Below are 17,500 nucleotides of genomic sequence, written 5' to 3'. Positions count from 1 at the left end.
GTGTATGTGTGTGTGTGTGTGTGGGGGGGGGTATAAGGAGAGAGAGAGAGAGAGAGAGAGAGAGAGAGAGAGAGAGAGAAAGAGAGAGAGAGAGAGAGAGGGGGGGTGGCAAAGATAGAGACAAGGAGACAGAGAGAGAGAAAGAGAGAGAGACAGAACGAGAGAGACAGCGAGAGAGAGACAGAGAGAGAGCGAGAGAGAGCGAGAGAGAGAGAGAGAGAGAGAGAGTGTGTGTGTGTGTGTCGTGTGTGTGTGTGTGTGTGTGTACTGTACATAGTGTGTACAGCAAGTGGAGAGGGTAAGTGTGAAGACAGCTATTTGCAGATATGAGGAAACAGGGGTGGTGGTTAGCAACAGGGAATGGAAGTAAAGGGAGTAAAGGCTAGATGGAAGAATTGGTCAATAGGTAGGTAGGGGTGACAGGATGTTAAGAGCACAAGCTACCTGCAGGCCATGGAAGGCATTGGCCTAAGCATGTGTGTGTGTGTGTGTGTGTGTGAGTGTGTGTGTGTGTGTGTGTGTGTGTGTGTGTGTGTGTGTGTGTGTGTGTGTGTGTGTGTGTGTGTGTGTGTGTGTGTGTGTGTGTGTGTGTGTGTGTGTGTGTGTGTGTGTGTGGTTGGCTGTGAGGGAAGGCACTGGATGGTTGTGAGTCCTTTTAACCCTTGATGGATGAAAGTGGGACAAATTTCGACAGTGTTTACCTGGTGTGTGTGTTTCTGCGCGTGTGTGAGGATTTTGGTCAGGGTGGGGAAAAGGGGATAGCAAATGGGATTGGTGGGTAGAGACGTGAGATGAAAGGAGACTAGTGGGCCAAGTGGATATAGTAAATGCGAGAAGGGGGTTGTGGGTAGAGGAGATTGGAGCCGTGATACAAGTACCTATCTGATGAGAGAGGCGAGGAGAGCAGCAGGTTATGGAGATGGGAACCCAGTGAGAGGCTAGCTAAGTGGATTGGTGATTGTTGTTTTTGTTTTAGACCATTAGTAGTGGGTGATTGCTTAAGAGGTATGGTGGTTGTTGTTTTGGATTGCAAATACTTTGAGTACCACTCTGCTTTTGGAAAGTTGGAGGAATCTCTTGACCATAATTGATTTTAATGGATTTATTTTTATTTATTTATTTTTTGCAGAGCCACAGCATATTTTGTGTTACGGCTATATGATTTGTTTGATATGCAAGATTCTAAGCTCTGAATAGGGGCAAAACGGTTTGTTTCTAGGAGACTCCCTTAAAAACGATATGGCAAGCTGAACAATGATACGTTTTTGGTAAAATTGCAGACGGTGACATGGCAAAATGGTAGACTTGAGGTTAGTGATTGGTGATTGATTGTTGATCATCGGTTATCAACATGACAGTTGATCATCTGTAATCAACATGACGGTTGATCATCGGTTAAGGGGACTACGTAGTTCACCAATCGATGAAGGAGGTTGGTGGTTGGTAATTGGAGATTGGAGGTTGATCATCGGTTATGGGGACTAGTTCACCAATCGGTGAAGGAGGTTGGTAATTGGTGATTGGAGGTTGATCATCGGTTAAGGTGACTAGTTCACCAATCGGTGAATGCGGTTGGTAATTGGTGATTGGAGGTTGATCATCGGTTAAGGGGACTAGTTCACCAATCGGTGAAGGAGGTTGGTAGCTGGTGATTGTTGATTGGTGGTTACCTGCAGGTGCTGCTCTTCTGCATGACCTCAGCCCGGTGGTAGCCAGACAGCTTGCAGAAGCCATCGTTGCTGTAGACGATGGGCCAATCCACAATCTGAGCATTGCCCAAGACGAAGTTTGTGTCTGTCACAAGGAGAGAAGAGAGAAGTGGAGAAGAGCGGACAGAAGAGAAGGATAGTAGGAGGAGAGGTGGAAGCAGTGGAGGTGAAAAAAAATGGATGGATTAGACGGAAGAGAAGAGAAGAGAAGAGAAGAGAAGAGAAGAGAAGAGAAGAGAAGAGAAGAGAAGAGAAGAGAAGAGAAGAGAAGAGAAGAGAAGAGAAGAGAAGAGAAGAGAAGAGAGAAGAGATGAGATGAGACGAGAAGAGAAGAGAAGAGAAGAGAAGAGAAGAGAAGAGAAGAGAAGAGAAGAGAAGAGAAGATAGTGAGGATGAGACAAGAGTAAAAGTAGAAGAGAAGAGAAAAAAGGAAAGAAGAGAAAAAAGAAGGGAAGAAGGGGAAACTGTGATCAAATGCCATCCTTTGCGGCCAGACAACACCTACATGTATCTGTATTTACAGCACACTGCATCGGGGAGGAAAGGATGGGAGAACTGTTAAAAGTCACAGCACAATGAAAGCCACTATGTATGAAAGTAAAAGCGTAGGAAAGGAGAAGCAGCCCTGTTACTCCACTAGCCTGACCTGCCAGCATCAGCAGGGCCCAGCAACCCTGTGCACAATTAGCCTCTTTCACCGTCACGTCAGGCAAGTTCTGTTTTTGAAGAAAAGTGGGGAAAAACGACTACCGGTTTGCATGGGTGCTGCTAGGGAGGAAGGTGTTAGATTCTAAGGGCCCAAGCACTGCAGCACTGACATGGGCCCTTAAGGGCCCCCGAAATTAGAATCTTTCATGGGGCCCAAAACAAATGGCAGCGCCCCTGCCGGTTTCCATTGAAAACAGTTGGGTGTACGCTTATGTCTATGATAGTACTTTTCCTGCTTCAAACGCATTGACTCGAAGGTGTCTGGCGTCACATAAAAAGGCTAATACACAAGAGGAGATGGGGGTTTCTCAAAACTTCTCACTTACTTCTCTCCCTTGAGGTAGGCCTTCTCCTTTTGGTAAGGAATTGATTGAAGTATGTTGTACAGAATTCCATTAAACTCCATAAGACAGAACACATTGGGTACGGCCAGAAAATCAGTGATCAAGTTGATCAAGAGAGTTGAAACCAAGGACGTGGTTGAAATGTATCTGGGATGGTGTACTAATGTTGTAATGTTGTAGTAAACAAAATCAGCAAGGAGTAGGTTCCTCTTCAATTTTTCATTCTTTAATATGCATTTCATGTTCCATGGCTTGCATGACATGAATAGATTATTTATGCTTGTTCTGGGATACATATTTCTGGGATGGTCCCGCTTCCCCAAGCTTCCATCTTGCAAACTATTCTGCTGCCCACCACGACCACACCCATGTATCATACTGACTCCACCTCTACCTTACGGTGGCTCCTTGGGGCCATAATACATATTTTATACCCCGGTGGGATTTTTTTGATGCATTAGTTGTATGTGTCGTATTAGTAACTGGAGCAGAAGGTTCCAGGATGCACAAAGTCATTAATATGTCTCAGAAAGGGCCTATATTTTACTTGATGTAGGTCTATATACTGTATGTTGCTTGATGTTTTATAAGACCTTTATGCTCCACTCATACTCTTATGTGGTGCTTTTCCTTCAAGTGTCTGGCATTTACACTAGTAAAGTGCTCTATTAATAGTGCATGGAGTATCCCTCTTTCACGGTGTACGCATTTGCACGAACATGTATTAGTCAAATACAGTGCCGTGACTACAGTACGTATATGCCTATTTCTATGACGACCGTTGACCACTGACCTACACTTCTGCTTCTAAAACATACCTATGTACAAACTGTATATCGTCCCACACTGCAGCATCCTACTATTTCAGTACTTAACTGGTAATGCAAAGGTGGAATAAAAGAGCAGCTCTATAGCTGAATCTATCATGTGGGCTGCAAAAAAATCTTCTTTTCTTGTGGGATTAATAAGGTACCTCCATGTCTCTATTATTACTAACATTTATAACAGAGTATCTGTGTAGCAGCACTTCTGTCCCTGGCCAGCATGTGCAGGGGATTCTACATCTCACCAGCCTGAGTTTTTTGGCAGTCAACATCAAGGCTTTCAATGCAGCTATACAATTGTACAGTTTCCATTACTTGTTCCATAAACTAATTGGAATAGATTACTTACTTCCAGAGGTGACACCCGTCCTCTCAATCTCTGGAAAACGTCAATCATCTCACCCTACATCCCTCCAAAACGATTACATGCATTTATTTTCAAACACACATACACAACACTTTTGTGTCTCCTAAAATAGTAATGCAGAGTGAATCTCTTCTCATAGTCACTGTTTATTGGCTAGAAGAGATGCCTGTTCTTCTTTGGCTATTGGCTATCAGAGAGGCCTGTCCTGAGGTGCGGCTGTTCCTTGGCCCAGAATGTGGTAGGGTAATGGATGCCAACTACAGTAGAAGAGTGAGTCAGTAGAACATTGGTAAACCTCCCTCCCGAAGCCTCATACAGTATTAGTAGCGCTGAGCTATCTGTTTGGACATTTAGAGTAGCTCAGCATTATCGTGCTGTGCCTCCCCATGCCCGAACTGGATCGTTGACTCGTCTGTCACGGGTTTGAGCCCCGAATGGTGAACTAGTGCAGAGATGACCTCAGTTACACTGGTGCCGCGGACCAAGGGTCGGAGTGAGGTTTAGGGTAGGGTGATCAGACGTCCCGGTTTGGAGTTGTGTGTCCCAGGTCCCAAGCAAACCCTCTCGGGACACAAATATGTCCCGGTTTTGGCCACCCACTACATTGCGCCATGTCTATCAGGGTATATAAGATTACATGTTTACCGGTCACAATTAATGGCAGCCAGTGCTTGTATAGAAAGTCTGAAGGAGTCAGTTGCGATTTGTCATTCCTCCCTCTAAAATTGATTAGAATGCAGGAAACGGCATCTAAAAAGTATTTTTTTTTCCTGGGGGAGGACCCCCAGATCCACCCGCCAAATATTGTCCTTCAGTTACGCACGAAGTGTCCCGGTTTCAGGCTACAAAAATCTGGTCACCCTAGTTTAGGGAGGTGAGTGTAACGGATGCCAACTAGAGGAGTTCGGCGGCAGAACATAGATATTGGTAGCGCAGTATTGGTAGCGCTGAGCTATCGGTCCGGACCTAGCGATCTAGCGCAGATGACCTCAGTTACAGTAGCGTACAGTACGGTGCAAGTGTGCTGCGGGCCAGGCCAGTGGATTATTGAGCGGCAGAGCTGACAGGGCCACTTCAGAGGTGCTGCGTTAGCATACAGTACAGAGACCTGACTCTCTCTCACACCACCTCCCTTTCCCCCCTGTCAGAAGCGCAGCTTTCAGAAAAATAAGCAAGCTCATTGTAAAATTAGACAACAAGTGATTCAATATGGCAATAGAGGATTAGTTGCCTGTAATCACCAGCACAAATGGTTGACATTGGGCCCTTTGGTACAGAACGAACAGGAGATAATCCAAGCGGGGTGAAAAAAAGAGCAGCCCTCCTGCTGAAGCACACAGAGAACTGAGTGGGGGGTTGCTATACAATCTTATCATGCCTCCACACATCCATCCACACACACACACACACACACACACACACACACACACACACACACACACACACACACACACACACACACACACACACACACACACACACACACACACACACACACACACACACACACACCATGCTACAGATACACAGACGTTCACACATATAAACACAAGCTAAGCAAAGTTTTTTAGATTTCTTTAGGGATGTTTTCAAGGGCTGTGTATATTTACCACACACGCGCACACACGCGCACATGCACACACACACACACACACAGACTAAAATGATCAAGCCTTGATTGGCAACATCCTGCATGTGCTGTAAGCACTCAACCATATGTCTAGTCCTATTATTCACCTTTGCAGACTGTGCATACTGTAGCCATATACAGAATGTGCTTATGGGGTTTAAACAGTCCCAGGATGCCACTGTAAACTGTACAGCACTGAAAGCCTAAACGATCAGCCTGCCAGCTCCATCACTAGCACATTATCATAACTTTCTTTTTTTTTTCATTTCAGGAGCCATTTCTGTCTCTCTAATCCAATGTAAACACGTCTGTGTGGCGTGGCATTGTACCAGCTACTGTAAGCACTAAAGACGCTGGCCTTTTGAAAATATTGAGAACATAAACACTCTCGAAAAAGCATGTTCCAGCTCTGTGTGTGGAAAACCTGCGAAAGGGCGAGGTCAAGAGGGATGATGGTCTCACAATTTAGTATGACGGCACAAAAGAAAAGAGGAAAGACAGGAAAGACATTAAATTACGGCACAGCTAGCACGCCACATGGAGATGATTGACTATCTGCACAAGCACAGCAACCACTATGGAATAAGGGAGGGCGTTCCATGCCAACATTTGTTATTTTACAATGTTGTAAGAGACTTAATAGCGTTTGTGCAAAGAAAATCGGAATACCTTTACAGCGTAAACATTAGGCCTACTTGTTTCCGGTAGTGTTAATTGTGAATTAACACTTACAAGTGTGTTAATAGGCAAATCATTTGAGGGGGGAAAACAAAGGATAAGAAATGAATTTGTTAAGAGACTTGATGTACAGAGCTTGTAAATTAACAGAAATTGGTATAGAACAGGCTATGCTTCGAGGAGAGAGAGAGAGAGAGAGAGAGAGAGAGAGAGAGAGAGAGAGAGAGAGAGAGAGAGAGAGAGAGAGAGAGAGACTTATTTGGAAATTGTTAAAGGAAGGGGCACTTCACAGTATGGGTATACCTGTCTGCCTATGTGATAATGTCCAAACTGAAAAGTTGAGAAGAAAAACAGTTAAAGCACGACAGATACTACAAAACCTTGCACAGATATTTTGACAAACAATAACAAAACAAAAAATTGTAATGGCTTAGGCTACAACACCCATATTAGATGAATATACTCTCTTGATAGGCTTAGGCTACAACATCCATATTAGATGAATATACTGTCTTGATAGGTCCAATATTCTACATCAGCATGATCACCACTACATTTCATAGGCCTACTGCTATTAACAAAACATGATAACAATTGAATGGGATTAGCCGATTTGTTGGAAAGGGCAGTGCGTAATTTACAAGAGAGAGAGAGAGAGAGAGAGAGAGAGAGAGAGAGAGAGAGAGAGAGAGAGAGAGAGAGAGAGAGAGAGAGAGAGATGGCCCTACATTTCCGGGTCTTTCCAAGAAGGATTAGTCTATCCACCTTGCTTGCTTTTGCGAAGGCGCCTTGAAAGTTGCATAACATCATCATTACGCTTACAGTATAACTTGGGCGCACGCTATACCTGAGCCTGTGATTAGGCCTACAGAGTGCAAAATCCTTAGTTACATGAAAATGATTCGTCACCCCACTATGGAGAGAGCCAAGGTATTGACATATCAACACAGATGCTCTATTTTAAGTTGAAGATAATAGGTCTTGGTGACTTTAAACTGTTCAAATATCCCTATCTACACCTTAAGAAATAAGGTCACTAGTTAGGCGGCTTACTACAGAAATTGTTTTTAACAAATGCTCGGTAGTTGGAAAGTTTTAGCGTAGGTCTACGCAAGGAATGTGTAGTAGCCTGGGAGAGTTGTTAAGATATCTACTCCGCCTTATGCAATGAGGAGACATTGATGCGGCCAAAGATAACCCGATCAGAATAGCTTACCAGAAATTCACCATATGACATTTACCCTGAAGGTGTTAGACAACATCGTCCATCGGTCTCCATTGCAGACATTACCTCAACGTATAGTTCTTACGTATCTGGCTGATTGTTCAGTTAAAAATCTATCATTGTAGGTTTTACGAAATTCACATGAAATGCAACCAACATAAATGGACAGGAGAATGGCAATCAATACAGCATTAACGGCATGATCTCTGTAAGTCACCTAAATTAGAGGCTATTCTGCAAACTGCCTTAATAGATGGGTGTGTGTATGGGAGGGACACACTCTGTATGTCGTAATTCTATTTCCTAAAAATGACTATGTATAAATAGATATTCTTTGGGGAACCGCGTAATAAGTATGGAGAGGAGTGAAGTATGTTGCCCACGACATATCCTGTTAATGTTTAAAGTACCATACGTCAAAGACAGCTCGTAATTAGTCAAATGAAATAAAAATCACGGAACAAAATAGAATGGACATGTATAAATTAAAGGAAAAGTTTAGTTTTTTGCCGTGCATTCACAGACTTTCAGTGGCGTTTGCATCATTGACTCAGTGCATGCCATGGCTGTCATTATAAAGAGTGTTGAAATGGTGTGCGTTCGCCTTACCGTTCGATCGTCTGACAATATTCTCTAGAAAAGTATTCTGAGGAGCTATTAATCCTCTCCGGCCGCCTGCCATCACGGCGGCTCATGAAGTCGTCCCGCGGATGGCGAGCGGAGACCGGGAACCAAACGTTATCCGCAAACTGCCGTCTCAGATGGCTCGAATGCCTCTGCTATCTTCATGCTGCTCTCGTCTCTCCTACGGAGATTTGGACTGGGGGCTTTCCTCCTCACACTAGCCCTCGCAACGGTTGAGAAACGACACCCCCCTCTCGATTACGCGCACTAGACAACATTTCTTGCAGAAATGCGCGCCCCCCTCAGCTTCACAGCTGCCTCACATCTTCGGACCGGCATGTCTGACTGGTACCCAACTTCGTGCCTGAGTAGCGCTTCATCTCCATCCTCAAAACTCGAGCGCCATCTGGTGGTGCGTAATGGAACTGAAATCAGGGGGACTCCAAAACCCTGATCGAAACCGATAAGAACCTGCTTGTTCAAACAAGTCCCCGAATTGACTGACTCAGCAAGTGAAATACTGGATAAGAATATCACAGGTTTCCATCTGCCATCAACCATACTAACTCCATTTACCCTTTACCATCCCTACACAATGCCTCCTGGGGCGCTTGATGGACCGACTCTTCTGCTGCGTGTGTGTGTGTGTGTGTGTGTGTGTGTGTGTGTGTGTGTGTGTGTGTGTGTGTGTGTGTGTGTGTGTGTGTGTGTCTATCTTTGAAGGGAGATTTATACACACATGACGTCTGATCTCTGATCAGAGACATCTCATAACTCCATATTCATTTCTAATTCTATGACATGAGACATAAAAAAAAAACAAGACCTAGGATTATGGGTATTGTTACTTCTCTGATGGCAAGTTGAGACGGGCAGGAAAAGTCTTATACATTGCACAAATAAAACACTATTTCAGAAATAGGTTTTGTTCTTTTATATTTAAACATAAACACATTGCATAATGATGACACAATTCACATAATTTCCAACCCTTGTTCTTCCATCTACATTAAATACATATAACACCCCCATCCCCCCACCCCTACCATCGCCACCCTCCAAGGGTGCACTCCATTATTGTAACTCCCGTCCTCGGCCTGTACTTGTGGCCACATGCATCGCTAATGCCCCGTCTCCATGGACAAAACTATTAAGTTTCCCTGCTGTCAGCCTCGCCACAACAACTTCTGGAGGACCTTTCCTCATTCAACATCCCGTTTGCAGCTGAGAAAATGACTTTTCAATTGCACCTCTTACATCTTACAACGTCATTACGAGGCCACAAGCACAAGCAAGGACAGGAGTTAGGATAATGGAAAGGACCCATGGGAAGGCACCATCTTCGCCTCTCCCTTCCCTCCTCCATCCCACCCCATCAACAGTCCACCAGTCCTGGGCACAGTGGTCTCCACAGTATCCACACTCCACTCTGCTGTCCAAGGGGAAACCACCATACCCTTCCCCAGGGTGCCCCACTGGGTCTCTAGCTGGACCAGGTCTTGGTGGTGTTGAGGTGTCCCAGGTGTTCCTCCAGGGTCTTCTGGCGGGGGAACCTGCCGATGAAGCGAGCCTGCTGGATGGACTGGAAGGTCTGCTGGCGTCGCTCGGCCGCGTGGCCCCTCTCCTGCTCCAGGCTCATGAAGGGCCGGCTCAGCCAGTACTCGTTCTCCGCCTCGCGCTCCAGGTGCTTCAGCGTGTTGCGCTTCATCTGCCAGGTGATGGGGCGGGGCCGCCGGTACTTGCCGATCCACTGCTTGCCCGGGATGCCCTTCCTCAGCAGGGCCAGGGTGAGGAACATGGTGGGGGTGGGGTTGGCTGCTACTGGTTCCTGGCTCTGGTGTCAAAACAGCTGCAACTGCGTGTCGCTGTCAGAACTGGAGAAAACAGAGATTGTTATATAAATTGAGAAATTTACATAAAAAATACATATAGTGAATAAGTGTGGGAGTGCAGTTTAGATGCAATAATGCAAGTAATTCACCACTATTGCACTTTTTGTTTTTATTTCTCTTTTATCTACCTCATTACTAGGCGTTGTACAGTTTGGAAATATTCGTTCTGTTGGAAACATACATTTCTACCTAATGATTCGGTTGCGTTCACCCTCGTTGTAACAGAGAGAGTAGAAAATGTCATTCTGTAATTAAATGTAATGCCATTCGCAATACTAATGCCAGCGTTTCTGGATGTGCCATGATGACAACAAAATTATTCCTCTGCCAGGTAAGACATAGAACTACGGTATGCGTAACATCAATGTTGCATGCAAATAACATCAATCAACATACGGGCAAAGCCCAAAACACATACCCAAACATGTACACAGAAGTTAGCATGCACTGCTAGCAGTCATGTTGACAATATCGACACCACATTTTCACATGTTTGGATAATGCGCTCCATTTTAACGTTTTCTCACCGTTTTACAGCGGCTAGTTTTATTCAAACGGATAATGTTATGTTATGTGATTATTATTCATTGACCTTGATTAGCCAGCTAACTGCAAGCTTCTCGTGGATGTGCAAAGCTGGCAATGACCGCAACTGGCCTCCGTGTATGAAAAAAAATCTGCCTTGAACCGAATTGTATAGGCCTAATCGCTACATCATATAAAAATGTATAATGTAATGTAGTTCTAATGTCTGTTTCAGCTCGCTGTCATAGCCTAGCAAGGAGGTATACAGTCTGCATGTGTCTCGACTCACCATACAGTTTATAGGTCTGAATGCCGGTAAATAAAGCTATAGTTAACCATCAAAAGACGTGTTAGGTTAGACGTAGTACTTATCACATAGACAATTTGTTAAAATGAAGTTAAGTTAGTTACCTAACACCAAAGAATCACAAATCCACCTCTAAATCATGCGTTCCTTCCAGAGTCGATACACTTCTTATGAGCATGCGCAAATGCCACAGTCTGTTTTCTGGTACAGTGTCTGAAGAGGATCAAACAGAACGAATATTTTTGCGTTCCGCGTTTCACGAAGTCCACTAGAGGGCAGTGTTTGTCTGGAAAAACTCGATTCTCCTCCAGCAATATTCTGTGTGTAGGTGTGCGTCTGGTACTCTTTCTCTCTCTCTCTCTGTGTGTGTGTGTGTGTGTGTGTGTGTGTGTGTGTGTGTGTGTGTGTGTGTGTGTGTGTGTGTGTGTGTGTGTGTGTGTGTGTGTGTGTGTGTGTGTGTGTGTGTGTGTGTGTGTGTGTGTGCCTGATGGAGGGATCGTTGCCCCGGGGTGGGCCCTCTCTCCATGCATTACATTGTATGGGGTGGGGGGGGTCTTTCAGATGACTTTGCCCTGTGTGTGTGTGTGTGTGTGTGTGTGTGTGTGTGTGTGTGTGTGTGTGTGTGTGTGTGTGTGTGTGTGTGTGTGTGTGTGTGTGTGTGCGTGTGTGTGTGTGTGTGTGTGTGTGTGCATGTGTGTGTGTGTGTGTGTGTGTGTGCATGTGTGTGTGCATGTGTGTGTGTGTGTGTGTGTGTGTGTGTGTGTGTGTATGTGTGTGTGTGTGTGTGTGTGTAAGAGAGAGAGAGAGAGAGAGAGAGAGAGAGAGAGAGAGAGAGAGAGAGAGAGAGAGAGTGGTAGGGGCCTTTGGGTGGTCGACAGATGTCTATCATGGTAATGGTTGTGGTGGTCAGAGGTGTATAACGCAGAACTACCTACTGTTACGGATGTAATTACATAGTAGTAACAGAGATTCTAAGCATATATTTCTGCTAGTAATATGATATTACATGCAACTATGTAATTTCACTCTGCTAGTTTTGTAATAACATCCGTAACAGTACTTCTACTTTATACATCTCTGATGGTGGTGGTAGGGATGAAGCATGATGGAAAGGGCCCATATTCCGACTTTTAATGCAAGCTGTTGTCTGTAAAATAGGCCTATCACAGATTTTAAGGCCAAAGGCACTTTGCCTGATAAGGCTTACTTCTACTTCTTCAGCTCTTAGTTGTTTGGTTTACATTCGTTTTGATAACATAATAGGTGCAGCTTTTAAACCTTGAAATTGTCCAGCATTAATAGTGAGGTCTGTGGTTTCACCGCATGCTGCCCACTGCTTGGAGTGATAAAGCCAAGGCGAGTGGGCTGGAGGGAGAGGCCGTGTGTGCATTCCTGTCGGATGGCTTCAGAGTTTTCCCTCCCAGCGTGGAGAGGAAAAGCGAGAGCAGGGGAGTCGGAAAACCATTACACATTTTCAGGAAAACAGCGTGGCTCTAGCTGCGCGCGTTGGCAGCGGTCCTGCAGAATCCACCGGGCACCCATTCCACGATGTGGTGGTGGTGCAGCCCATGCAAACTATATAGCGGCTCATTGAAATCTGTGCAATAGACTCAGGATAATGTGTGCAAATAGCCTGTTAGTTAAAATAAACAAGGGTTAACCTAATCAAGGTTCTTCCCTTTTGGGACCCCAAGTGAAAAGTAGACAGGGGGGCATATTGCATTATTTTTTTAGTAAGCCTATGTAGGGCCCACTATGATGATACTGACATTTGGGGGGCACATACACAGAACAGAGTTGGAGGGGGTTCTAGCCAGTCTGCCTATTAGTAAAACCCAGCGGTGTAGTCTACTTTTTTGAAGAGGGTATACTGTATATCCTAGCATTTTCTGAAGTGGCTATACTGTATATATTTATGCTATTCTAAATAATGGATCAATCAATTTTAAGTGGGTATACTGAAGCCCCTAAAATTTAGAAGTGGGTATACTCCGTATACCTGCGTTCTACGTAGACTACACCACTGGTTCAAAAAAACGACTCTGAACCTAATAAACATAGGGTAATAAAAATCTTGTTTGAGCATGTGTTTGGTTTTGCTTTTATTTGAGGTGAAATTTACAAACCCAAAAGTAGGCCTAGCTATTATTGTACCTACTGTATAGTAGGCCTACTGTACGTGTGGAATGAATGTCATTGTAAGCCTGCAGTCCCTTTACATATCTGAACCCAGTTAAAAACCAACACAAGTGCCCCATTGTTCCATATACTGGAAGTGAAAACTGTAAAATCCACCTTGCGACAAGCACAGGACTCGCGCGCTCGTTCGGACCGTGGCCATGCGCACACACGGGATCTGGCTCCTGCACATTCCGATGGTGTGACACAACAGCTGTACACGGGCCTTTTATCTTGCTTCGTTCAGCGCGCTATTGTGTCTGCGCCCATGCGTCGCGCTGACGGGGGGAACTCGTGCAGTCAGTAATGGAAATTGGACGTCCCGTCTGAGTCCCCAGTGCAAGTCGTAAACTGGCACTGCATGAGTCGCCCTCACGTGCAAAGTTTTAGGGGTAAGTGGATGTAGCCTAGGCCTACATCAGCAGCCTAGCCTATACGTGCAAACATTAATTTAATTAATTTCTGGGAATGATGTAGTTTTATTATAGTAATTTAGGTCTTTCTGGGTTTGCCATTTGTTTGCTTGCCTGTGTAGGACCTGTAATGGGCTATAACACAAAGACCGACCATCAGAAATGTGGTTAGTTACGCCTACTTTTAGGAAATTAGTCTACATCAGTAGGCTATGTTATGCTATCTCATAAAACCATCGACTGTGAAGGGGTCTATTGTAGCCTATTGAAGTCCATTACTTGGGATGCTGTCTATTATTGTTGCATTTCTGTCCATTTTCAGCCTGCGTTCATCACTTTGAGTTTTCATACAACCTTTGACACTGAAAGCATCATTCCCTCACCTCTCACTAACGTCACCTTTCAAAACGTTTTGGTCTGGTGAGGTGAGGTCTGGTCGGTTCTCTTGCAGCTGGAGGCAGCGTGTTTTTCTCTGTGTACAGTGCAGTGCGCTAGGAGCTGTGCTGGCTAAACGTGTGTGCTGAGAAGTCATTGCCGGTGACAGGGGCCCCGCTTGCAGGCAGGCGTTGTTGCTTTTTTTTCCACGAGAAAACTGGAGGAATCCCCAGAAGTCGAACGGAGCGCCGCTAGGAAAGTGGGCACGGAGCACAACAGTGTTACTGAAGCATACGAGGAGAGACATATGGAACTGATTAGTGGGTAGGGCTGCAGACGCCAGAGAGAGAGAGAGAGAGAGAGAGAGAGAGAGAGAGAGAGAGAGAGAGAGAGAGAGAGAGAGAGAGAGAGAGAGAGAGAGAGAGAGAGAGAGAGAGAGAGAGAGAGAGAGAGAGAGAGAGAGTTGTTTGGTAGAGGGTGAAAGGGAGCACGAAGAAGGAGTATAAGTAAAGGCAACATAAGGAAGGAATAAAGCATCCATTGATATGGTGCAGAGTGAGTGAAGGAGCAGGAGGGGAAAAAAGTTGTACTGTGCAATATTAGTATGGTGTGCAGAAGTGAGAGAGCACCAACCAGTCACCAGGATGGTTAATGGGGTGCCCTTGCACTGGCTTTTCCTGCGTTGATGTGAAATGTTGCTTCAGGGAGCATAAAACTTTAGGGCATTTTAATAACATGTGCAGAGGTGATGGGGACAGGGGTGCTGAGGGGTCGTGATGGTGGAGAGGTGAAAAGCATGGTGTGTGTGTGTGTGTGTGTGTGTGTGTGTGTGTGTGTGTGTGTGTGTGTGTGTGTGTGTGTGTGTGTGTGTGTGTGTGTGTGTGTGTGTGTGTGGTGTGTGTGTTGTGTGTGTGTGTGTGTGTGTGTGTGTGTGTGTGTGTGTGTGTGTGTGTGTGTGTGTGTGTGTGTGTGTGTGTGTGTGTGTGTGTGCATGGGTTGCTTTGTGCTGGGCAGTGAGTCACCCCAGTTCACAGTGTTGTTCAGGCACCCTGAAAGAAAGAGGCTCGCGATGAGAGTTATTTGGGGGGAACCCCCCCACTTTTTCAGTCTATGCTTTATCCATCCATGCATCTCTCTCCCTCCCAGTTTTTCATGTCCTTTCATCTATTCTTCTCATCTCAAGATCTTTTCCTCTGACTCATCGCTGCTGCTCCAGGTTTTGGGGTGAGGTGAGGGGGGAGGTTGGGGCTCTGAGGCTCCGAGACAAAAGGCAACCCCATCTTTTATTTTCCAAAAATCCAATTAATATGCCAGTCCTGTGAGTCACCACCTCCGTTTGCAAAGCCAGGCAGGCGCAGATCATGCACACAGTCGGCGAGGTGAACAGAGACGTGAATTGTTTCCTTTTCAAATGTAAAGGCATACGGATCGCCTGTGGAGAGAATTCGGTTATTCACCCCGCACCCCCCTTTCTCCACAGAGCTGCAGACTTAGTGACACACCGGCAAATGAAATGTGAGAGGGATTTTTGCCATTGAGTTATAGCCTACTGTCTCCATGCTCCTCTCTGTCTCTCTCACTACTCTCTCTGTCTCTGTCTTTCCCATGCTTTCTTCTTCTCTTTCATTATATTTTTTCTCTCTACCTGTTGCTTTTTTGCCTGTCTGTCTCTCTTTCAATTATTCACACGATGACACCTAAGTCTCTGTCTCTGTCTCTGTCTCTGTCTCTGTCTCTCTCTCTCTCTCTCTCTCTCTCTCTCTCTCTCTGGCTGTCCGTCTGTCTCTCTCTCTCCACAGAATTAAGCTTACTTCTTGGTATAAAACAAAAGCATATAGAGAGGTTTCACACAACCTTTTTACCCCCTTTTTTTTACAGGCGCTACATGTCAATAAAACCTTGAGGATGGAAAGTGACGTGATGTAATCCAGGCTGAATGAGCAGTGCTTCCCCAGTTCATGCCTGTTATTTACCACACATTGCTTATCTTTTCCCCTGCCAAAGACGCCCTTGCTATGTGTTGCCACTGTAAATAAGAAAAATGAGGAAATGTGTGTCTGATGCAAACAATAGTTTACAGACAGGCTAAATCTCCTCTGGATTTCCTGGATTTATTGGTATGGTTGAGCTTTCAGATTTAGCAGGAACGTAATCATTTATGTTTGGGGAACTTTATTGGCATTCACCCGACAGGGCAAAGTGCACATGAGATTGATAGGAGGCACAGCACAATGACCCATGATTTCCCTGTCAGATGTTTTTTTTCTTTCTCTCTCTCTCTCTCTCTCTCTCTCTCTCTCTCTCTCTCTCTCTCTCTCTCTCTCTCTCTCTCTCTCTCTCTCTCTCTCTCTCTCTCCCTCTCTCGGTCTCTCAGCATTTCCCTTTCTTTCTTTCTTTCTTTCTTTCTTTCTTTCTTTCGTTCTTTCTTTCTTTCTTTATGTTTTATGTCTTTATCTCTTCCTGCTATGGAAATGACTGTTCATCGTTATCTCGGTGTAAGGGAGTGTGTGTTTGCAAGGGGACGTGTGAATGGAGTGAAAAGTGGAAAAAAGGAGCCGTTCATTTTCTGGGTTGTTAGCAGCGATAAATCTCTACAGTGGGATAAATCTCTACAGTGTGTGTTGCAGATGTGCAGCTGTGTGCGTGCGCTAGCGTATGTTTGTCTGTGCCTATGTGTCTGAGTGCACAAGAGAGAGACAGAAGGAGAGAGTTTGTATGTGTGTGTGTGTGTGTGTGTGTGTGTGTGTGTGTGTGTGTGTGTGTGTGTGTGTGTGTGTGTGTGTGTGTGTGTGTGTGTGTGTGTGTCTGTGTCTGTGTGTGTGTGTGTGTGTGTCTGTGTGTGTGTGAGAGAGAGAGAGGTAGAGAGAATTTGTGTGTGTGTTTGTGTGCGTGAGTGCGTACATGTGTGTGTGCGTGTACATGTGCGTGTGTAAGTGCGTATGTGTTTACTGTGCTGCTGAACAGCAACAGGCATGGCAAGTACCCCTGATGTGCCCACATACTGTAGGTACGTAATGTGCAGCCCATCATAACTAATGCCAAGTTCCTATTTGCCCCCTGGTCCACACAACACAACACAGCACAACACATACAGTAGCTGTTCTGTTTTACTATCAGAGACATGTTTTTTCAGGAGGAGATAACGGCAATGCGAGTTGTTCAAGGGTTGTTCCAGTGGAAGAGACTACAGTACTACTGCGAAGTTCCTGTTAGCATTGTGGGTTTGACTGGACTAGACTGTTCTGCCAGGCGTGATAAAAGTCAGCCCAGCCCTCTGAGATCAGCCCTCCGCTTCCCTTTTCTCACTCCTGACCCCTCTACCCCCATCTCTCTCTCTCTCTCTCTCTCTCGCTCTCTCTCTCTCTCTCTCTCTCTCTCTCTCTCTCTCTCTCTCTCTCTCTCTCTTTCACTCCTCCTGTCACACACTTCCACTCTGACTTTCTCACTTTCTACACTCCTGTCCTAACTCCCCCTTCTCGCTCTCTCTCTCTCTCTCCCTCTCTCTCTCTCTCTCTCTCTCTCTCTGTCTCTCTCTCTCTCTCTCTCTCTCTCTCTCTCTCTCTCTCTCTCTCTCTCTCTCTCTCTCTCTCCTCCTGTCACTCTCCCAGTTTCTCCCTTTTGTGCTTTCACATCTCTCTCTCTCTCCAATTCTCTCTCTCTTTCACTCCTCCTGTCACACATTTTCACTCCACTTTCTCCCT

The 17,500-nt window shown here is 45.3% G+C and overlaps 2 protein-coding genes across 2 annotated transcripts in view; both read right to left on the bottom strand.

Annotated features, from left to right (window-relative positions):
* The window catches only part of kcnh1a (potassium voltage-gated channel, subfamily H (eag-related), member 1a), a 140,941-nt gene extending 132,774 nt beyond the window's left edge, over positions 1-8,167 (bottom strand). Inside the window, exons 1-2 of the mRNA XM_063191892.1 lie at positions 8,095-8,167; positions 1,671-1,794 (exon numbers count right to left, since the gene is read on the bottom strand). Of these exons, the coding sequence (XP_063047962.1) occupies positions 1,671-1,794; positions 8,095-8,167 (197 nt within the window). The remainder of the gene's footprint in view (positions 1-1,670; positions 1,795-8,094) is intronic.
* A 760-nt stretch (positions 8,168-8,927) lies between these two features.
* On the bottom strand, positions 8,928-11,037 carry mrpl57 (mitochondrial ribosomal protein L57). Its single transcript, XM_063192044.1, has 2 exons — positions 10,938-11,037; positions 8,928-9,983 (listed from the first exon to the last, which is right to left on the bottom strand). Exon 2 carries the CDS (start codon positions 9,905-9,907, stop codon positions 9,593-9,595), a length of 315 nt encoding a protein of 104 aa, XP_063048114.1. The 5' UTR covers positions 9,908-9,983; positions 10,938-11,037; the 3' UTR covers positions 8,928-9,592.
* Between the last annotated feature and the right edge of the window lie 6,463 nt (positions 11,038-17,500).

This window comes from Engraulis encrasicolus, chromosome 24, assembly GCF_034702125.1.
Source record: "Engraulis encrasicolus isolate BLACKSEA-1 chromosome 24, IST_EnEncr_1.0, whole genome shotgun sequence".
Lineage (NCBI taxonomy): Eukaryota > Metazoa > Chordata > Actinopteri > Clupeiformes > Engraulidae > Engraulis > Engraulis encrasicolus.
Note: the sequence above shows the minus strand (reverse complement) of the source record. Positions and strands in the feature narration are given on the sequence as shown.

Bases quoted from the DNA above. Each gene is read 5' to 3' on its own strand.
- mrpl57 (XM_063192044.1), bottom strand. From the start codon at position 9,907: ATGTTCCTCACCCTGGCCCTGCTGAGGAAGGGCATCCCGGGCAAGCAG.